At 40.8% G+C, this 23,648-nt stretch overlaps 1 protein-coding gene across 1 annotated transcript in view; it reads right to left on the bottom strand.

Annotated features, from left to right (window-relative positions):
• The window catches only part of ANK2 (ankyrin 2), a 297,111-nt gene extending 292,943 nt beyond the window's left edge, over positions 1-4,168 (bottom strand). Inside the window, exon 1 of the mRNA XM_087724233.1 lies at positions 3,692-4,168. Within this exon, the coding sequence (XP_087580359.1) occupies positions 3,692-3,766 (75 nt within the window). The 5' untranslated portion in view covers positions 3,767-4,168. The remainder of the gene's footprint in view (positions 1-3,691) is intronic.
• Between the last annotated feature and the right edge of the window lie 19,480 nt (positions 4,169-23,648).

Raw genomic sequence — 23,648 nt, 5'->3', positions numbered from 1 at the left:
ACATCGCGGTTTTAGTGCCGCGGTGTTGTCGGCGCGCTTTTGACGTTCGTGGTTATGTCGTGCCACGGTTTCCCTGATAATAAGACCTTCCTGAATAAGCCCAATAGGGCTTTTGAACGCCTGTACTAAAATAAGCCCTCCTCGAAAATATTGCAACACAGCAGCAACCATGAGGTGACCACACTCGCCACATCCTGCACCTCAAAAATAATAAGACATCCCCAAAAATAAGGCCAAGTGCTTATTTTGGCAGTCAAAAGAAAATAAGATCTTGTCTTATTTTGGGGAAAACATGGTAGATGATGTACCTACTTTTAACGAATTGCCAGATTTTTGATAATTTGCCACTGGAGCAAGACTATAAGACGACTTTCCCAGATTATACTAATTTAAGAAGCAACCCACTTGAGGCAAAAGAGGCAGAAATGCAAATGGATAAATAGTACATTATTAGATATGAATTGCAAGGTATGGATTTCAATATATGATCCAGAGTTCCATGTGAAATTTGCTGCATGCTGCAAACTGCATTAGTGAAATGCAAAACATTGCACATGAAAAAAATGTATGCAGTATTCAAATGTATACTTCTACCAGCAATTTAAAATGATAACGTTCAAAAATTACTGATTAAACAAACTGTCACTCTTGTAAGCTTTATGAATCTTAAGTAGACACCAATCAACGAAGATCTGTAAACTCAGTCTTATACTTCATTATATTTTGTTCATAAGTCCTGACACTGAAAAAACAAATTCCAATTAAATTTTCATTCAGTTTTCTTCTTACTAAAAATAAACTAGGAGTGGCTAATTGGAAGTAGAGTCTTTCTAGTTTCTACTGAAACAAGAAGAGCAGATAAACAAATAAAAAATGACTAGAGTTATCAGCTTGACCTTTCAGTATAGAATTAAATGTTAGTTATTCGAGTAACTATCTGAACATTATATCTGTCTGCATTTCAAATCTTTGCAGTTACACTGTCAATCATCATTTATTGTCACATGGCAGACAGAATAACAATATAATACCAACTTTACTGCAAACATTTTAAAAAATATTTTACATGAAAAACAAATACTTCAATGAATCTAAAGTAAATCTAATCCCTGTGAATGCGCGAAGGGACACCACCCTAAGTATATCTATTCATTTCCAGAATCTTCCATATTTTAAATTATCAATAATCTAGATATAGTAAGAACTGGGAGTATATTTTTTTAAATCTGAAGTTGGCAGTAGTTTTGGTATATCAAGTGAGATCAGGCAGGTAAGCAATGCTAGGAAACCCTTAAATGAATGTATACACACAAAAGTGATGCTGTATTCTCTGAAACGTATATGTCTTCCAGTTTCATGTACCACAAAAAACAATACAGAATGAAAATAATTGGTAATTCCAAACATGCATCACTTTGCATAATTGTTTCTTAACCAAAAACATACAATTTGATTTAACATTTTTATATGACAGATACATTTTGATAAGAAGTGTTAATATATGGTACAAATATAGATATATATATTGTTCTACAGTTGTTTTCAGAATTTGATAGATAGCACATTTTTATGGTGCCCTTATGTAGAGAGAGGTGGGAGGGAGAGAAAGACCTGCTAAAGCCATGTGGTTCCTATTAGAATCCTAATAGTATTTTGCAAAGCACTGCTCACTGCAGCAGTCAAATTCATTTTAGACAATTTAATGGATGGTACTGGAAACCAAATTATCTCTCAAATCACATAGCTAGACATTACCTTTATCCATGACACAGCTTATCAGTCTAAGAAAAAAGCCAAAAAGAAAGTAAGATAGCAGAAGGGTAGGTCCAGTTCATAATTTAGATATAAAGCAGAATTTAATTAAGAGCCAATACAAATGTATGTACAAATAAAATGAAGTGTACATATACAATATTTGCAATCATAAAAATTAAAAGAGCAGCCCCCTAAAAAGGTCAATGCTGAATTTTTTAAATAAATAAATAAATAAATAAATAAATAAATAAATAAATAAATAAATAAATAAATAAATAAATAAATAAATAAATAAATGACACTGCATTTGTCCTAAACTTTCTAGCACCATCACTGAAATCTTTTTAGTTTCCTTTGCTGATGTTGCAGCTCAAGCTACTTGCTAAATGACATCCCTCTCATTCTTCACATTATTTACTTGTGTCTGAATCCAGGCTGAGATGGGTCTACTCTAACTACCTTGTATTATAAATGCTTGATATAATACATTTCAGGTGAAGAAAATAACATGTACCCATTTGCATTTTCTCAGTAATCAGTAGTGTAGAACTGACTTTGAGTGCTTCTTCCATTTTCATACAAAATCAGAATCCTGAAATGCTCAAACTGCAGCACTATTCTGTTCTACACAGTGGAAACTGCAATCTGTCTCACTCAGTAACACACCATTGAATGTATCTCTGCATTATCACACAGAGCTTATGACAACTAAATGCTATATTTTCCTTCCTTTCTTCCTTCTTCCTTCCTTTCCAGGGTTATTGGTTGTACTCTTTGGCAAAACTGTATCACCTTCAAAATATGGTTTTTATGCCTCAATAGCATTTAAATATTATGTAACATTTCACATTTGTGATATCAATATTTTGTTGGCTGGGACAAATTAACTAGAATATTATATCTTGGCTTGCAAGAGGAAAGCAGTAGTAATATGAATTATACATGTTTACTGATGAGATAAATGGAACTTTTCATATGTCATCACTGAATGTGATATGGTCTAGGTAGAATGACAAAATATATACACGGATCCTCTTCTGTATTTTGCATGATCCCTCAGCTGGGCAGCAAATGTACATGAATGTTATGTAGATAAATGATGTCATTTAGGAGGAGGATGCAGCAATTGCTGTGTGGTATGGAATTCTGTACCTGCATATAGCTCATCAGTCTCTGCAGGGAAATAGGTAATACTAAGGCAACACGCTGTCTAGCAATTTTGCATATTGTGTAAAGGGACATATTCTGTATTGTAGTAATGCAGATAAGCTTGTATGATGGGGTTTTCCTGTGCACATGACATTTGCAGGTTTTACTAGGGTCAAACTTCTCTGTACTACCCATCTGTAGCTAACAACATGGAGTTCGGTCTCTCCTTAGGATATGGTAATAATATGAAGGCTACCAAGCTCATTTGATATGACTGAAAGGCTCATTATTATGACATGTGATGGTGCAAGAGGATGCTGAGACGAATGTAAAGGCATTTGAAATAAGCAGGGAGCTGAAACAGAAGGTGATCGTCTGGCAGTGGGTCTGTGACAGAGTGCAATGCAACAGCACACGGGAATCAGTGGTGTCAACAAGCTTGTCTGATGACAACCTTGCGCGGTGAAGCAGTCAGTTCCTTTGCACTTGCGCGCACAAACCTGACTTGGTCATTTCCATTCCCCAGCGCAGCTGATAAAATGGACCCTTTAAAAAAAATAGGGTAGGAGTTGCCACCCGACATGGTCTCGTCCTAACCTCGCCTCCCCGCCACCCAAATCCCCACCGATCGCAAGGTAGCTTCCTCCCAGGTGTAAATAGAAGCGGAATCCCGGAATGGGAAAGCCGCGCGTATTTACGCAGGTTGGTGTATGCCAGTGGATAAAAGGGTGGGTGATTGTAGCGCCCGCCACCCACTACCTCCGCGGGGTCCATAGAGAGCACCCACCTGCCGAAGGCGTGTCTGGCTGGATTGGGGCGATGTCCCGCCTTCAAGAGGGCCGGGGGAGGAGGGGGAAGCCATCTTCCGTCCCTGGGTTGAATCTCCGATCCCGTCACTCCGCTGGTCTCTCCAGTCCTACGAAAGTCTCGCCTGGTGGCAAGTGCCGCCAACCGCCGCCTTCTAATACTAGTCCCCTAAAGCAGCGCTTGAGCTGCTTTTGCCGGGTTTCTTCTCCCCCTCAGTCTCTCTCACCTTCCACAGTGACCCGTCGCCCTTCTTTCCAGCCTCAGGCAAAAAAAAAAAAAGACTTGGCACAGCCGGTCAGAAAGCACGCCCGAATTCCACACAGCTTGCCCGCCTCCGCCTGCGAGGAAGTGGGCGGAGGGGAGGGCAGGGGGTACACAAGCTGGGATTGGGAAGCGCGGGAGGGCACGCGACTGGTCAGGGAATGACCTTCCCCGGGAAAGTCGGAGGCGCCGCCGCAGCTGCTGCTGCTTCCTTGCGCTCTGGCGGCGGACGCCGCGGCGCTCCTTCAGCGCCTGTGCTCAATCTGTTCCTCCGGGTCTTGGTGCAGCAGCAGCAGCAGCAACAGCAGCAACAGCTTCATCTGCGCGCGTGCGTGTGCTTGGTTGACTGGGGAGAAGGAGAACAGCGCTTGGGAGCACCGTAGCGCTCTTTCCTCCTTCTCTCTCTCTCGCTCGCTCTCTCTCTCTCTGCTTCGCGACGCGCGCGCCCGCGCCCTCACACATACGCCGAGCGAGAGGGAAAAGCTGGATCGAATACAAGGGGGAGGCTGCGTTCGCGATGAGGTCATGGACAGCGCCTTAAAATACGGCCGGTGGCTGCTGCCGTTCCTTTACCGGCTGGCTTAAAAACGAGGAGGAGGGGGCGGGGGAGGCGTGGAAAGGGATATTAAGAATCCACCCATCCCACCGCCCCCTAAAATAACGCCAGAAGGGCCGTATGGTGGTCTCGTAGTGGCGTTTCTTCTCAACGAATTTGATTGTGGCCAGTCGGCGCCGGCCACGGAGCCGGCAGAGGTGTGGTCGCCCAGGTTTTACTTCTGTCTTCGGCAGGACGGGCGCAGGAAAGCAAAAGAAGGGGGGTGTTGGCAAAGCAAGCCTATTCAGGTCATCTTAAAGGTAAAGGTAAAGGTTCCCCTCGCACACATGTGTTAGTCGTTCCCGACTCTAGGGGGTGGTGCTCTTCTCCGTTTCAAAGCCGAAGAGCCAGCGCTGTCCCAAGACGTCTCCATGGTCATGTGGCCTTCATGATTAAATGCCAAAGGCACAGGAACGCTGTTACCTTCCCACCAAAGTGGGAAGGCATGACAAGAAGCAATGGGTGGAAACTAATCAAGGAGAGAAGCAACTTAGAACTAAGGAGAAATTTCCTGACAGAACAATTAATCAGTGGAACAACTTGCCTTCAGAAGTTTTGAATGCTCCAACACTGGAAGTTTTTAAGAAGATGTTGGATAACCATTTGTCTGAAGTGGTGTAGGGTTTCCAGCCTAAGCAAGGGGTTGGACTACAAGACCTCCAAGATCCCTCCCAACTCTGTTATTCTATTCTATTCTATTATAGGAAAAAATTCTTATAAATAAATAGACAGGTATTGCCTCTAATCTGTCTCATTTTTGTAATTTAAATAAAAAGCACCTCCAGTTAAATCTGTTTAAACTTGAAACCTTAAAAGTGTAAAAGGGAAGGCAGACAAGAGCAAAGTGTTGGCTCTGTTTGCTTCAGCAAAAAAAGGTTCCCATAATTACTTGGATCAAGATATTTTTAAAGATCACATCTTGTTTCTAAAAAAATCAATAGTCATTATAGTGCTTTTGGTTATATTGGGATGTAAATGGCTTCAGTTCCACAGACAGCTCACTGGATTCTTTCTCTCATATTTCTCATTCAGAGCATATGTATATATTAATAATATACATTGTTGTTGTTAGTTGCGAAGTTGTGTCTGACCTTCCTCCAGGCCTTTCTGTCCTCTACCATCCTCGGGAGTCTCCTCCTTCTTTTGCCCTCAATCTTTCTCAGCATTAGGCTCTTCTCCGGTGAGTTCTTCCTTCTCATTAGGTGGCCAAAGTATTTGAGTTTCATTTTCAAGATCTGGCCTTCTAAACAGTGGTGGGATTCAAAAAAATTTACTACCAGTTCTGTGGATGTGGCTTGGTGGGTATGGTGTGATTTGGTGCGTGTGAGAATAGATGGGGCCGGGGCCAGTCAGAGGTAGTACTTACCGGTTCTCCAAACTATTCAAAATTTCCATTATCAGTTCTCCAGAACTGGTCAGAATCTGCCAAATACCACCTCTGCTTCTAAAGAACAGTCAGGGTTGATCTCCTCTCGGACTGGCCGGTTTGATCGCCTTGCAGTCCAAGGGACTCACAGGAGTCTTCTCCAGCACCATAGTTCAAAGACTTCAATTCTTTGGCATTCAGCCTTTCTTATGGTCCAACTTTCACAGCCATACATTGCAACTGGAAAAACCATAGCCTTGACCTTATGCACTTTTGTTGGCAGGGTGATGTCTCTGCTTTTTAGTATGCTGTCTAGATTGGCCATGGGTTTCCTCCCCAAGAGCAAGCATCTTTTAATTTCTTGGCTGTATCACCCATCTGCAGTGATACATATCTCCCATCTATTTATAGATTTGTGTATCTGTCAGTTTTCTTCATATTTTGGCAAACAATTTGACCATTAATATATACTTTTTGGAATAGTTTAAAATACAACTTGATTTGAACAACAGATCTTCTCAGGATCGCATGATTCAAATTCTAAATCTTTGTCACCTAGTTATTTGTGTCTCCATAGAAATTAAATGCTATTATCCATTTATAATTTTCTGGCTGCATTACTGCTCCATGCCATTTTTCTAGCTGCATCAATCCAGGTAGAGGTCTGCATGAAAAGTTAACTTCCCTGGCTTTAGAAATAGCAAAGGGCCATTTCAGAATCAAGCTTAGCAGAAATATTTTCTCTAACTGATCTATTTTTATCATAACCCAGAGATCTGGAATTTATAGTTCTCTTTATTCTTCAAAGAAAAACCTCCTGATTCGACATACACTCACCTTCAAAACTTTCACATTATAGGTACTGATAGTTCTTGCGTGGGTAATTGGGACTGGAATTTCCATCCCTAAGTAATACAATCATAAAGAGCAATATCACATGACCATACCACTTAGTGACAGCTGTTCCTGCAGTCTCCAATTACTGTTGTTAAGAAAATCACCAAGGATCGTTCATCAAAAGACCTCACATGATTGAATTTTGACTTTCTGTCAGCCTCCCCATTGACTTTGCTTGTGTGCAACTGGCAGAAGTCACAATCATGACTATTGTAGGCTGGCTGCCCAAATCACATTTGCGTGACCCTGTAGGTACTGCAGCTACTGGAACTTTGATGTCCAGTTGTAAGTACACTTCAATTACAAGTTCAAATGGTCACTAAACTAACGGTCATTAAATGAGGAATATCTGTATATCCAAAAATGGTTGCAAATATATCTGGCAGGATAAGCAATTTATATGTGCTATAGTGTATGGTTTCCATCAAGGGTGGGTTCCGGTAGAGACTACTGCTGGTTTGCTCAGGCGCACAGTGTGCACGCATGTGCGCTTGATTTGTGCTGCGCATGCATGCACAGTACAACTAAAATTGCTCTGCACATGTGCAGAAGCAAAAAAACCCAAAATGGTGGCGCCTATGGCACCACTGGGAAAACCGGTTTGGGGGAATGGCAGGCCTGGGTCACTGCCGGTTCCAGCTACCAAGGCTGCCAAGCTACTACCAATTCAGCCGAACCAGTAGGAACCCACCACTGGTTTCCATGGCCTGGAATGGCTGCTGTTGCACTGCTGTAAGCCAGCAAAAGCTGAAAAAGAGGAAAGGAAGCTCAATTTTGTGACCAGCTGAAGGACAGGAAGCCCTTTGGGGGGGAGGAGCTAAAATATTCTAGTTTAGAGTCAATTTGGGGGAGGAAATGTTTAAGGTAAACCCCTTTGGTCTATATATACCTTTCACAATGAAAGACAGGCAGTCTAAAGTTAGATCCTTGTAAATTGGTGATCAACAATAAACGTATCTGACCCATTCTTAAAGCTGTTCTGATTGCTTGCACTTGACAATTCTAAACTTGAAGTACAGGTGCAGTCCAATAAGCTGAACAGGCTTCTAGTGAGGACTGTTGTGGGGCAGATGTAGACCATGTCCCATGCTGCCAGTTTAACCCAAAATTAGAGGGAGGGAGGAGAGAAAATAAGGACTATAAAAACTGTCCTAGGAGGGAGTGGTTGAAGACAAAAGTTGGAGAATAAGATTGACATGCATGTGTGGAGCATTTGTTGGTTCTTAGATTGTAGAAGGAGAAGAAACGTCAACATATGGCTTCCCTGGAGGAAGAGATGCAAAGTCCCAGAGACCGCTTCATCCAAGACCCAAGACAGGAAAAAGAGAAATGGCTGGCTATAGATAGTTGGAGTTGATGTTGAAGTCCTAGTCTCTGGGAAATGATGGAGCAAAAGACTCCTGAGAAAAAAAATTGTCTCCCAACGGAAGAATAGCAGATAATTATCATCTGAGAGGATCAATGAATAGATGAGCAGTACTGAGCACATGCATGCTTAAATCCAGCATATTCCTTGCTTTTATTCTTTTGATAATTTCAGAAAACTGGGAGAGAAAAATGAAAGAAAAGGGATAGGAAGTTAAGCATATGTGAGAGTAGAGGATAATAATGTCCAAATACTATATCAGCTGGAAGTTTCATGAGCACTGAATAAAATATTGCTGGACACATTGGCGCCACCAGTACTGAGTGGCGTATCTGATAGGCATATGCAGTAATTTTGTCATTAACAGTCTCCAATGTGGAGTAACCATTTAGTCCTTCAGTGCCAGATCTAACAAAGCGTTTTAAATTTGTCTATTTTTCCCAGTAAGTTACAATCTTTTGCTTTTAATCTTGTTTCCAGTAAAGGTTAATTATTGTAATGTTGTATTTTATGGTACTTTTATTGCACATTACTCCGTATCCATCAAGATGAAGAACAGGCTACAAAATTGTAAACAAATGAATAAGACCCAAGCGAACAGTGCTTTGTCAAATTTCTGCTTATCAGGAATGTTTACCAATACTTTAATGTAAATATTATTCCAGATGTTGTATGTTTTAGCTTACTTTGGATTAGTTTAGTCCTTTTTTCCATAAGAGCAATAATTTCACACTCCAGTTGTTCTTTCTGAAGAAATGGCCTTTAGGTTTTACGTAACATGTTTACTGTGAAATATTACAACTATCAGTCCATAAAAACATTTGCATCATTACTATCTACTGCCAAGTTACTTCATGCATAAAAGGTATTTACATAACACAGTTAATGTTTTACTGATATTAACCACTTTTATTCCTTCATCTTGCCTTTTCATCTTTTCAAAGGCTTTTTCAATACCAGTACAATTGCTGTTGTGCCCCTTGATTTAACTATATGTGGCGAGAATTCCTTATGTTACTCTAGGTAATAATTATACCTGTACTCAATTTACTTCACAAAGATGTGTTCATTTGAGCAATGGTGAGATATAAATACCATGTTTCCCTGACCCTGTCTTATTTTCTTTTGACCCTCGAAATAAGTGTTTGACCTTATTTTCAGGAAGGTCTTATTATTTTTTAGGTGCAGTAGGAGATGAGTGTGGTCACTTTGTGGCTGCTACTATGTTGCAATATTTTTGGGGAGGGCTATTTTTGGGGGGAAGGCTTATTTTCGCACACGTGCCCCAAAGCCCAATTGGGCTTATTATCCAGGGAGGTCTTATTTTCAGGGAAACAGACAGGGGTGGGTTCCGGCAGGCATTAATGCCGGTTTGCTAGTGGGCACGCTGCGTGCACATGCACAGTGCAATTAAAAATTGTTCTGCACATGAGTAGAAGGAAAAAACAAGATGGCGGTGCCTATGGCGCTGCCCAGAGAACCAGTTCAGGGGTGTGGCAGGCTTGGGTCGCTGTCAGTTCCAGCTACCCAGTACCGGTTTGGCCAAACTGGCCCGGACCAGTAGGAACCCACTACTGGAAACAGGATATAATAAATGCAAATATTCTGTATAATAACATTTGTGATAAAATTCTATCTGCACAAGTTCCACTGAATGTAGAGGAATTTAGTTCTGAATGTCTATGTTACAGAATTATGCTGTTAATATTGATTTTTTTTTCCAGCAAGGCTTCCCTATTAAGAGTTAACTAGCTATAGATTTGGGACTATGGTTTGAAAAATTAAAATGTTAAAAGGAGAGAGAGTCCTGTTGATTTTGAAAAATAAAATCTACATGAAGATTAATAGTATGATCCCGAGAAGTCTTAATTAGGATGAAGTCCAACTGAGTTAGCTTCTGTAGAAAGTGAGCCAAGAAATATGGGTTTAGTTTAGTAATGGATACTTCCTGGGCTCCCATTCTTTAAAGCAGTGTTTCTCAACCTTGGCAACTTTAAGATGTGTGGACTTCAACTCCCAGATTTCCCAGCCAGATTTCTGGGGAATTCTGAATGTTGAAGTCTACAATATGTGGACTGGCTAGGTGATTTTAGGCCAGTCACTCTCTCTCAGCCAATATACCTCATGGTGAAAACAGATGGAGGAAGAAATATTAGTTATGATTGCCATCCAATTTTTATTTATAAAAATAATAATGTATCTCTGTGTGAATGGTAATGATGCTGATTTTATATGAGCTTATTCTGATTTAACTTTAGCCTGAAAGTCATGGTTAGCTTAATCAGTGTAAGTAAGAAATGCCCACCTCTATTGTGAAGGTTATTCCTTCATGCATCTATTTATTTATACATTAAGCTATAACTCACTTTGTTAAGAGATATCAGTATAGCAATAGCAATAGCAATAGCAGTAGACTTATATACCGCTTCATAGGCCTTTCAGGCCTCTCTAAGCGGTTTACAGAGAGTCAGCATATTGCCCCCAACAATCTGGGTCCTCATTTTACCCACCTCGGAAGGATGGAAGGCTGAGTCAACCCTGAGCCGGTGAGATTTGAACCGCTGACCTGCTGATCTAGCAGTAGCCTGCAGTGCTGCATTTAACCACTGCGCCACCTTGGCTCTATGCAGATATGCTATGTATATTGCTTTATTTTCAATGTTAGTCTTATATGATTATTTGTGAATTGTATTCATCTGTAATACTATTTTTATTTAACTTTTAGAAATTCAAAAAAGTAGTATGATAAGGAGCAGAGGTAAGGGAAAGAAATGCTGCAGAATATTGAAATGTAAATACATTTACTGTAAAATCAATTTGCATAGACAAAGTAGTAAACATGAAATTTATTTTTAACTTAATTAGGCTTTTAAGATACCTTAATTGTGTTTTTTTTAATAAATGCAGCAAATTCTCAGATCCATATCTTAATTAAATGGGATTTATTGCCACATTGGTGAAAAGTGATATATAGGGATGCAATTTCAGCCATATCTGCAACAAAAGCCAACCATAAGAGACCATCACAGTAACTACAACTTATAGATACCTATTGCCATCTACATATATTAAATTAATTCTGAACTTACATTGAGGATTTTAAAAGGTAGAAAATAAATAAAACTTTGAAGGTACTATAAACACTATTGCAAATAAGTTGCGTTTAATTCTGTTTTTCTGTGAATAATGAAGTAATTCACTCTTTTTAATAAAAACTGTACCACTGTATTGTTGTAGAATCAAGAGACCAGAAAGCCAAGCGATGCAATATAGGAAAAGTTTATTGAATGCGCAGGTTCAAACATGCCAAATCAGCATAAGAAGTTTGAACCCCGAAGGGTTCTTAAAGCCATACATTTATAGTGCAAATCACGTCATCATCTATAGAGGCAGAGTTTAAGCATATAAGGTAATGAGAGGAACCAAAAACTGTCTATGCCAGATGGCCAACAATTGCTATTCTTACAATATACATAGTCAGCACCCTATAGATCATGAGTGGGTGACATAAGCGACATAAACAGGACACATCTTGCAAGATGGCAGGAAACTCCCTGTCTGGCTCGACTTGTTCCCAGAAGTGTAAAAATACATCTTGCTTTCTTCAGCAACTGTCAGCAATTGTTTTCTGCTTAATGGTGCAAAACCTCAGCTTTGATCAGAGCATTTGATATTAAACATTGCCTATAGAACTATGGTTCGCAATTGGGCCTTTTAGCCCACCTTAGTCCCCCCTTTGGGACTCATCTGACCTGTCCAGAAGAGTCACATACTCAGGTTCAGTGGATAGTTCTCCCACTGGTTGCATTCTTTCATATTCCCATAAGGCCATTACCTGTGCCGTTGCTTTTCGCTCTGCTATTAAGGATAGACTGTTAGAAATAGTACGCACAAAAATAGGTAATACACAAGGAATTAATACACATCCTGCAGCGATTAAGCCTATTAGAGCAACTATAGCCTGTAAGCCTGGCAATCTAGGAAACCAGGAACCAAAGATTTCCTTGAAGTTGAATCCTCGCCACACCTGGTCAGGATTGTGAGTCAGTTGACGCATCTCTGCAGTCAATTGTTTAACAACAGTTCCAGTTTCATCAATTTGCAGGCAACAATTAGAAAGATTAAACTTACCACATACGCCTCCTTCTTTAGCTAGCAAGTAATCTAAAGCTAAGCGATTCTGATATACTGCTGTCCTTATTTTATCTGTAGCCTCGGATATTATATTAAGAGCCTTATCAATACGTTGGCCTGCTAAATCTAATACTGCTTGGAGGCGTATAATTCTATTCAGCATATAAATGGGTGTGCGATATCCATATGACCCATCTTCTGCCCACGTAGCCCTGCCATAGGTGCAGACAATTCTCTCCGAACTCCAAGTGTCACTGTCTTCTAAGGTGGCCCAATCCTTACAAAGGAAATTGGAAAAAACTGTATCAAGTTCTCGTTTCCTTCTAGTTTGTAGGCCAACCTTCTCGTACAATGGGATTCCTAGCACCTGGCGGGCTTTCATGGGTAATAAGAAAAATGAGGGCTTAATCCAACCTAGGACGCATGAGCCAGACCAATCCCTGGGCAGAGTTTCATATGCCAGCTTTCCACAAATCCAGTACATAGCCTCTGGAGCTTTCCATAGGGCATCAGTAGAGGAGGAATCTAGGTAATTCAAATACGTCATATCAAAACGTGGGGGCTGAGTTATGTTAGCTGGTGAAGACCAGATACTATAGTCAGGATTCCAGGAGCCCAAACAGATTAAATCCCCTACATGTACTGATCCATTTCTTACGAAGCAATTTCTTCCTACCAGATTAGTGGACAGGGTCCATACAATCCCGGTAAATTCTTTCCTCATTGTAATATTACCAGTATAGGAAAGATTGTTATAGATTATAGGATCAGCTTCCATGGCTTCCCATGGCCACTGCTCTCCCATGTTAGTTCCTCCACAAACAAAGCAATTTTTAACAGTTAAGGTTTTAGCCACTTGCTCAGCCATTTCTATAAACAGATTATTTGCCTTGGTACTTATTGGTAATGGGTCTTCTAATTTTTGCAAGGTATCGTATACAGACCATCCAAGGGATTTTACTTCTCCATCCTTAACCTTCTCAACTTTAATAGTTAAGTATGTTTTTGGGTCTCGCCCTTGACCATCAATTCCAAAGCCGTATGTCACTATGGGTAGGGTGTTACGGGATATTTCCATCCGTATTATATTCCCAACGTCTCTACGGAATGAAGTTATGTAGGAACATCCCTTATAGCCTCCTCCAGTATAATCACAAACACAGTCCCACCCACTACATTTTATAGTGCCTCCACATGGTAACCATTGGTTAGGATTACCATGAGCCCAATTAATCGTGGTTTCACATAAGTATTTATGATTAGCCTTATAAGCATCAACCCAATTCTGACCTCCACAAGACAACCCAAAGCCTCTGCTCAGGGCAGTGCATGCATCAAACATTAGAATTAGGGGTTGGTTACCCTGTTGCAGTTGTACAGTATAATTAAGGAAATACAGCTTGCCCTCTCCCTCTGGGTGATTTCTAGTACCCACCTTGGGCAAGCCTGTCCATAAGGTTACATTGAGGCGAACCGGAGTGTTGGGATTATAACATATAGTCTTTCCCTGTAAAGTACATAGGCTGTACATGGTTTTGTTATGCAAGCAATTCGTTTTAGTGGATTGACATCCTTGAGGCAGCTGTGTATGATATACCAAGGTGTTAACGGTTCGCGCCCCTATCGTAGCTTTAGTAATGCAGGGCGAACAATCGTCTGACCTACTTTTGGTTACTGCAGTTGGTACCCTTTTGGTTCGGGTGGGGCCATCATTATTCCAATAAGGTTTGATGTCCCTGGAGGGTTCCCATAATACTTGACATAACCCACTCCACCCTAATGGTACATTTTGACTTCTATTATTATTACAAAGAAATAGTATATCTTCTGGGCTCCCTTCTGCAGTTCTACAGCAGCTAGACCATAAGGTTTTATCAATCCAGAGACACCTTGGGTCTCCCTGATCCCAGCTGCTCTTAGTTGCCTCTTTACATAGATCGTAAATCCCTTTTCTCCATTCATCATTATAGCTACTACAAGACCACGCTAATCCTTTCTTGGAATACCTGGGCGTTACCTCTATTGTAAAATCACATCCCTTATGTATTGTTCTCCAATATTGGAATTCACCTTTTTGGAATCCCCCTCCTTTAATACAAATAGTGCTTAATGGTGGTCTACTCGGGTACAGGCTTATTTCTCTCTTATTTCTATGCCTCTTGGGTTTTCTTCTTCGAGTTACTCCAAATTCAATGGGATGCATTTGTACCATACATGCCCCTTGCCATCCAGATTTCAATTGCGAAGGGGAAGTAATACGGATCCAACCCCAATAATGGGGGGTTCCACAATCCAGAATCAGAGGTGGTTCTCCCCCCTTTTGTTGGGCCTTTGTACACATCCCTTTCCGCATTAAATATCCCACATATGGGCATACATCTGGGTTGGAAAATCCTCGGGACTGACAAGTGATTCTAGCAATTTTATCAAATAGATCAGGGAGTTTGCAAGGGTGCGGTAAGATCCCATTCCAACAATTTGGAGAAAACACAATGGGGGTTGTCTCCTCCCCTTTCCTGGATCCGACATTATAAGATCGGATAATATGGGGTCTATCCTCTGGGTTGCTCCATAGTCCTAGGTTGCCCACATCAACTAGAGTGCATCTGCTCCCAACACCGAATAACCATATCACTAATAGCGTGATAGACCAAACGAGCTGTATACCTTCGTACATCCCGTTCGCACACATCCTGACTTCTCCGATCCAGTATTGCAATCCGAACTGTAGGGGTCAATTTAAGAGTGTAGTAGGGAGGACCTGACCCAGTGACTATGTAGGGTGCTAATACATCTTCTATAATCACTATATCACACTTAATGTTACAATAGCTATGCTGGACACAATCAATACAGTGGGCACAACAGCAGCATCCACATTTACAGGAACAGAACCAACACATATGGTTAGTATAAAGGATGGAAGTAAATAAGGATTAGTATGCTGGTCCACTTATTCTTCACCCGTGCGAAGAAAGTCAGCTTCCGGAGTGACTTTAGCAAGGGTTCTCCATTGCTGACCTTTGGAAGATTTGCCGGGGGACAGGCTGCGCTGGCTCTCCGTCCTCCCTCTCAGGTGCAGGATCTGCTTCCGGTACAGGATCGGCTTGGATTACCCGTAAATTGTCTGTATACAATTGTCCGTTAGCGAAGGGGACGCCAGCAAATGGCCACCAGTCAATTGCTCTTACAGTTCCGCCAATTGAGTGCTGGACCGTCGGACTGGCGTATTTCACTATACAAATAATGCACACAATAAAAGCAAGTATCACAATACCTATAGCAATACAACAAAGGATATAATTGGACGTTATTGACGAATCAATTTCAACTTCAACGGTTGGTCGCTGGGATGTGTGGTCCATTGTTTGTCAGCGGCTCTCTTTATGCGAGTCCAATGTATCCAGGTTTTAGACTCCGCGATCTTAACAGCAAGTGGAGATGTCATAATTACCTCATAAGGTCCCTTCCACCTCCCCTCTAATTGTTCCTTTTTCCAATGTTTTACCCATACTCGATCCCCTGGCTTAAAAGAGTGACACTTAGTTACCAACCTGGGAGGGGTCTGTTCCAACACATAATTCCTCAATTTTTCAACCTGTTTATTTAGTTCTTGCACCATTTCCATGGCCCAAACTCCTCCCTTATGCCCCAAATCAGGCCATCCAGCCAAATTACGTCGTAACAACGTTGGAGGCCGACCAAACATCAACTCATATGGTGAGAGTCTATGTTGTCGTCTGGGGGCACTTCGAATTGCATATAAGGCAAGAGGTAAAGCATCTGGCCACTTCAAGTGTGTTTCTGCACAGATCTTGGTAATCTTTTCTTTTAAAGTCCTATTCATCCTTTCCACGGGAGAACCAGACTGCGGGTGGAAAGAAGAATGGAAGCGCCAGTTTACCCCGATCGCTTGTGCAATGGCCTGATTAATGTGATGGACAAACTCTGGGCCATTGTCTGACGAAATAAAAGAGGGGTTGCCAAATCGAGGAATAATTTCCTTAAGTAAAACCTTTGCTACTTCCTGCGCCTTTTTCGTCCTAGTAGGAAATGCCTCTGGCCATCCTGTGTACAGATCCACAATAACTAACATAGCCCTATAAAACCCACTCCTTGGCATATCAGTAAAATCAATCATAACCGTGTCCATAGGATAGTAAGCAATAGGTATAGTTCCTGGTGGAAGGGAAGGACCTTGCCTAGGATTAACTCTAGCACACGTTTCACAGGAAGATGCCACTTTTACCGCCATTCCTGCCAATCCATCTATATAGTAATCCCTCATAAGAGCTGATTCCAAAGCTGTTTTCCCCATATGGGTGGTTTCATGAGTGGAACGAACCAGTTGCCATGCCACTGTAGAAGGCACATATATTCTCCCATCCGGAAGAACATACCAGCCCTTATCGATGACTGCCATCAAGTCGTTGACTGCCTTATCACATTCAGATAAAGAATAGGAGGGTTGGATGTCTACTGGTATAACCCCTAAATCCAAGGCGACATTAATATACATGTCTGGTAAAGGCTCATGACGCAATGCTGCAGCCCTTGCTTCAACATCTGCTGCCCTGTTCCCTAAAGCAATTCTATCACTTCCTCGTTGGTGACCTTTACAATGCATAACTGCCACCTTTTTAGGTTTTTGGACAGCATCTATCAACTTCTGGATTAAATGGCCATGCTGTATATATTTGCCAGCTGAGTCTCTAAATCCCCTTTCCTTGTATACCGCTCCATGAGCATGCAATGTTAAAAAGGCATATTTACTATCTGTCCACACATTCAAACGTTCACCCTCAGCCCGTTCCAATGCTCGAATGAGGGCCCACAATTCCGCCACTTGTGCACTCCTTCCTGCTCCCAACGGCCCGCTTTCAACTACCCCCTCATCATCTACAATGGCATAGCCTGCAACTCTCATCCCCTGGTGTATATAACTAGACCCATCGGTATACCAGTTATAATCCACTTGAGGCAAAGGTATGTCAGTTAAATCAGGTCGTGTGGAATACACGGTTTCCAACACTTGTACACAATCATGTTCCACCTCAGTTTCTGTGGGCAAGAGAGTGGCAGGATTTAACGAGGTAGATACCACTAGATGAACCTGGGGGTTTTCAATCATCATGGCCTGGTATTTGATGATCCGTTGGTTACTAATCCATAAACGGCCTTTCTGATCAAGAATTGCCTGAACAGAATGTGGGGTGTGGACCTTGATCGGACAGGAAAAAGTGAGTTTATTACAATCTTGCAGCAATTCCGCGATGGCTGCTAAAGCTTTCAAACAATGCGGCCACCCTTGTGCCACCGCGTCCAGTTGTTTTGACAGATACGCTACAGGTTGCTGCCACTGGCCAAGCTGCTGAGTCAACACTCCTAAGGCGACATTCCTGCGTGTATCCACATATAAATTGAAGGGCTTACTCAGATTTGGCAGGGCCAAGGCCGGAGCTCTTGATAGAGCTCCTTTGATGGCATCAAAGGCTTGGTCCTGTTCATGTGTCCAAAGAGGCTAGCTCCTAGGGGACGTGGAGTGCTTAGGGGTCCGCCCGGGCGACGCCCGCTGGGCCGCAGCATGGCAGGTCGAGGAATGACTGGGCGAGGGATGATGACAGGACAAGGGGGGCCACCCAGACATCCCATAATGGCCTTATGGGAATATGAAAGAATGCAACCAGTGGGAGAACTATCCACTGAACCTGAGTATGTGACTCTTCTGGACAGGTCAGATGAGTCCCAAAGGGGGGACTAAGGTGGGCTAAAAGGCCCAATTGCGAACCATAGTTCTATAGGCAATGTTTAATATCAAATGCTCTGATCAAAGCTGAGGTTTTGCACCATTAAGCAGAAAACAATTGCTGACAGTTGCTGAAGAAAGCAAGATGTATTTTTACACTTCTGGGAACAAGTCGAGCCAGACAGGGAGTTTCCTGCCATCTTGAGAGCTGCCACTATCAGGGTTTGGTATGTTTGTATCTTTGCCAGGTCACCGGCTACTTTAGGATCCCATCCAGGATCCCGTTCCGGTGCTTCTTCCAAAAGTTTCTGAGCCCTATCTGCCTCTGTATGGTAACGTTCTCTAAAAACCTCTCGCATTCCTGCTTTACATTTCTCTCTTTCCTCTGCTGTCAGCAACGTAGTTAACAGCTGTTGTATATCTCGCCAATTGGGGTTATGACTATGCATAATGGTTTGAAACAAATCTGTCATTTCCGTGGGCTTCACGGACAGCGGACCAAAATGCTTCCGCCAATTCAATAAATCCGTAGTTGAAAAAGGGATATATTGAAAACAAGGGCGGTATTCAGGATCTCCTTGGGCGTCCACGCCCACCTGTTGTTCTGATACTCTTAACGGAAAGAGTCCTTCCTTTTCCTCTAACAATGTACTTTCCTCTTTCTCGGCTTTCGCCCTTTCCACTCCCAACCTTCTAGTTACTGGTCCTTCTCTCCTAATTCCTGTAGCCCCTGAACCACCATCCCTGGGCTCTTTTCTCCTCACTACCGCTCCTGTTGCCTGGGGATCCCCTTTTCCTTCGGTCTCACCACACACAGACGGACCATTTCAGCCTGACACTGTAATAATTCATCTGCCTGTCCTGCGACTGCATCTCCCCACTGATCTATATATGGGAACTGATTGGGATAGCGTTCTTCGTTTGCAGCAATTAAAGAAGTTAAATCATCTATAATTTGGTTCTGAAATGTTCCTCCCATTGGCCATCCTACCCCCATATGCGGCCACTGGTTCTGACACAAGTAGATAAGCCTATCCTTGGTCAATTTCGGGTAAGGGACTCTATATTCAGTGTGGTTAAAATATGAATCAAACCCCTTAAGCATGCAGTCCAGCGGTCTGCTGGGCACGCTGCTACCCCCACCCATATCTAACACACTACCAGCGACCTGAGGCCCCAGAAGCCGGAACTCAATGGCCACCTGCAGGAAATGCGCTGGTTTAACCACCCACACAACCTATACGGACTTCATTAGGAACGCCGTCCCGAGTCCAGGGGGGTGATCAGGCCCCCTCTTCTATCTTCAAACGAGATAGGTACAATACAATTAATAGAATACTCGCCTGAGACGTCTTCTCCCCACGGATCCCGGCCAGGAAACACCACAGCTCTTTTCCTAAGCTTGCAGGGTTCTTGGACTCACGATGCGTGTCCCCCTTGGAGGAGTTGGGCTGCTGTTGTTGCTTCCCGGGGCAAAAGAAGACCCGAGGCGCCTGGAAGCCAAGGAGCAGCAGCCCCACACCCCAACGGGGCAAAGTGGCCCTCAGCAAAATATTGCCTTAGCTTCTCTGTCCCATCTGAAGGGTGCCAGAAAAGTATCATATGCAGCCATTGATCAGAAAGTCTGTTGCTACAGGACAACTATTATCATTCCTCTCTGATTAAAAACAGCAAGTATCAAACATAATCTGTAAATTATGATTCCATCTTCAGATATGATGGAAATAGCTAATTAAGGTGGGTGGAATCATTTATGTTTTGAATGTCAGCTACTTAAGACTCTTCTCTAGTTTCTGATTCTGTGCTTAGCCATCATGCAAAGAAGGAACACAATGGACTTGAAACTAAATGCTCTAAAAGTGGATACTAATTTTAAGTGGATACTAGTACATAAGTATAGTATAAAAATGTAAGGAAACATTTCAATAATGGCAAATAGCTGTAGCCCAGGTGTAAGATAAGAGTGAAGGTTCATTCTCTGAGCTTGTGGTTTGGTTTCCGAATGTTTCATTACTATATGAGGTAACATTTTCAGTGGAGTCCATAAGAAAAGCTGAGCGCCAAAGAATTGAGGCCTTTGAACTATGGTGCTGAAGAAGACTCCTACGAGTCCCTTGGATTGCAAAGCAATTAAACCGGCCAGTCCTAGAGGAGATCAACCCAGACTGCTCTTTAGAAGGTCAGATCTGTTTATAAGGGCTTTGTGTAGTAAGTAGATCTTGTGATAGTGAGGTTGTGTCAGATGAGTGTCCCATCAGGTCAGGCTGTTGGGATGGGTGATGTGTGGGTGTATCAAGTGAACTTCTTGTAGCAGATCAGACCAGGAAAAAACCAGCTGCAAAAAATGACTAGACTAGACTAGATTAGATTAACAGGTGCCTAGTTGATAATTTTTTAAGTAATAGATAACATAAGATAACAGATTTAAATTGGATGGTGTTGGAATAAAATGGGAAAAATATTTTAATCCTTGTGCAATTTTTGACAACTTAAGACTGAATCACAAGTTGGAAATGAGATAAGAACAGGAAAAGATGTCTGTCAAAACACATTGAAGCATGATTTGTCTATGGAAAAATAGAAGTGTGCGCTGGTTCTGAAATTACTTTTCAGAAGCAATTTAGATGAGTCTGGCACGATTAAATAGAAAATTCTGATAAAAAAAAGTCCAGCATTCCTGTCATATATACAGGTAGTCATCAACTTACAACAGTTCATTTAGTGACTTTCAAAGTTACAACAGCACTGAAAAAAGTGACTTATGACCATTTTTCACACACCTTTGCAGCATCCCCTTGGTCACGTGATTTACATTCAGATGCTTGACAATTGGTTCATATTTATGACGTTTCAGGGTCCATGTGATCATCTTTTGTGAAGTTCTGACAAGCAAAGCCAATGGGGAAGCCAGATTCACTTAACAACCTTGTGACTAATTTAACAACTGCAGTGATTCACTTAACAAATGTCATAAACATTAACAAATTTCTCACTTAGAAACATAAATAGTTTCATACATAAACAAACATAACAAGATAGTTTCTATCCTTGGACTGTCAGACTTTTAAATACAACCACAATCACTCCATACATACCCTAGTTTTTTTCTTTCTTTCTTTTTTCGTTTCTGCTATAATTTTGCACCAGTGAGGTTAAAACCTATTTCGTTGTATTTAAGTACAATGACAATCAAGATTATACTACTATTATACTACTATTATACTATTACTGTTGTAAAATCTGGGGTCAATTCTGGTTGTAATTCAAGGATTACCTGTACATCCCACTTTATGGCCCTAAAAGGTTGATATAATAGACTGAAAGGTCCCCGAGTCCAAATCTAGTTTTGTGCAAGTAGATTTAATGCTAAGGCTGATTGATATCTATTGGGATAACAAATAAAGTTCCTTCAAAGGGAACAAATACTAGTTAAAGACAGTGGTTAACATCACAAAATTCAGGGGATTTAATTCTGAGTACTTCTCAGGCTGCTTGGTTGAAATCCTGGTCCTTTACCTAAGGTTCTGAAATATATATCTGAATTAACACTTACTTAAATTATTAATGTTGAAGCAACTTCCAGCATCAAGCTAGTCTTGGCAGACACTGAAAAATTTAAGTGAAATATTTGGATGGCCAATCCCTAGGGAATTCTACTGCTATAGCCCAGGCAGGGAATTTGAAAGACAACAATGACAAACCACTTCCATATTATTTTTGTACAATATGGCATCATCAGATGTTAAGCTTTATTTTAAAAAAATCCTACATTTTAAATAAGTAGAAGAATGGAATTGGCCACAAAAGGAAGGAGACACATTATTTTCCACATACCATAACCAGTTGCCACTGTACTAAAAATTGTTCATAAAAGTTTTACTCGATCAGATTAAAAACATCAATTAATCTTTCCTTTTGTCCTCCAGTAGGCCAACTACAAACCTAAAAAGAGTAGTATATGTTAAAAGATGGAGAAGTACATAGAAATAAACATAAATACTTAATCCAGTTTGTAATAGAAAATCATTGTTACCCTTCCTTATGCTCAGTAATCTAAGACACCGTATTAGGTTTTGGCTATATTGCTGAGAATTAGAAGAAATGAAGCTGTATACTTGCAGGACTCAAGACAAGTTGGGGGAAGCTGGTAAACACTATTGACTCTTATCTGGTGCTAAATAATTCCATATGTTAGTATACTTTGAAGTGCTGTTGCTCTGGAACTATTTTTAACTATTTTTCTTTCATTAAAAGATGCAAATCAGGAAAAGATTATGATAGCTTAACATAATAATGTACTATAACTAGTAATACTGCATAATTAATATATTAACCAATATATTAGTTATAATGACTAATACAACTAATAAAACTAATATAACTATTATGACTGAAAGCAAAGGGTTTTTAAAAATTATTTTCATCAGTTTTGTTAGGGTTAGCATAATTGTGAAGATAAGGTCTCAAAATTTGAAAATTTTGTTGCTTTTGTGCTGTTAAATAGAAAGGGCTATTCAGAATCATATTTCAACACAAAGATAATTAAGTAACACAAGAGTTGGGACTAATTATTGTGAGCCTGAGAGCTAGAAAGAGTTCTAGAATACACTTCAAACAGAAAAAAGCCAATTGAATTTTGCATATACAGAAAGCTGCTGACAATCCAAATGAACAAAATTACCGAATTCTTTCACTCACATGGTTTTAATGGTATAAATATGAAAGTACTTGTTAAGTCTTGATAACAGACAACTCTGTATCAAAGAGTAGCCTGTCAACAATGGTTTCTGGATAGTGTGGATTACACTCACCACTGCAAATACTTTTTAGGGCCTCCTTTTTTTAGTCTGCAGAAATAATTAAATTTTTCCTGCCATTAGTTCAGCACCAGAATTAGTATTTGCATTGTCTGCAACAAATCCAAAATTTATTTCTTAGCTTATTCCTGATTTAAACATTTCTCCAGATATTGTATAGCAGCTTTATGTCCAGAGATAAAGTCTAAAAAGTGTTACCTTCACATTCTTATGTTTTCTTTGCTATAACAATTTCCATATACTTAGTGCATATATAATTTTACTTCAGGAATTAATAATAATCTCTTCTTAATCCAGAGTATGTCAGTTGTCCTTCCTTGGAATGAATGGCTATACAATATATTCTAGTATTAGAGCAGTCCGTAAAAGTAAATGGAGGAAGAAGCTGTCTATTGATAGCTTTGGAATGTGCAGTTTAACAGCTAAATTTTCCAGGATGAGTTAGTGCTGTCAGTGAGCTACTTGAACTTTTAAAACACATGGAGCTACTTATATGATTGCTTGTGTTGCTGATGTCAGAATGTCAATGGTTGAAAAATTAAAATGGTTTCTAAATTAATTTGCATATATTTTTCTTGAATCAGCAGAGGATTATTATTAGAACTTATCTTCTGTTATTGTTACCCTGCTAGAAAACACATACCAGTACAAAATTCAAAGCAAGAAAAAGCATTTGGGCCATTATGTTTGAAGCATCACAAGAACTTGCAGAAAAAGGACTTATGAAGTTAAAATGAAAACAACAATCAGGTAGT

This window comes from Thamnophis sirtalis, unplaced genomic scaffold (assembly GCF_051295495.1).
Source record: "Thamnophis sirtalis isolate CommonGarterSnake01/CBP01778 unplaced genomic scaffold, rThaSir2_p1.2 scaffold_10, whole genome shotgun sequence".
Lineage (NCBI taxonomy): Eukaryota > Metazoa > Chordata > Lepidosauria > Squamata > Natricidae > Thamnophis > Thamnophis sirtalis.
Note: the sequence above shows the minus strand (reverse complement) of the source record. Positions and strands in the feature narration are given on the sequence as shown.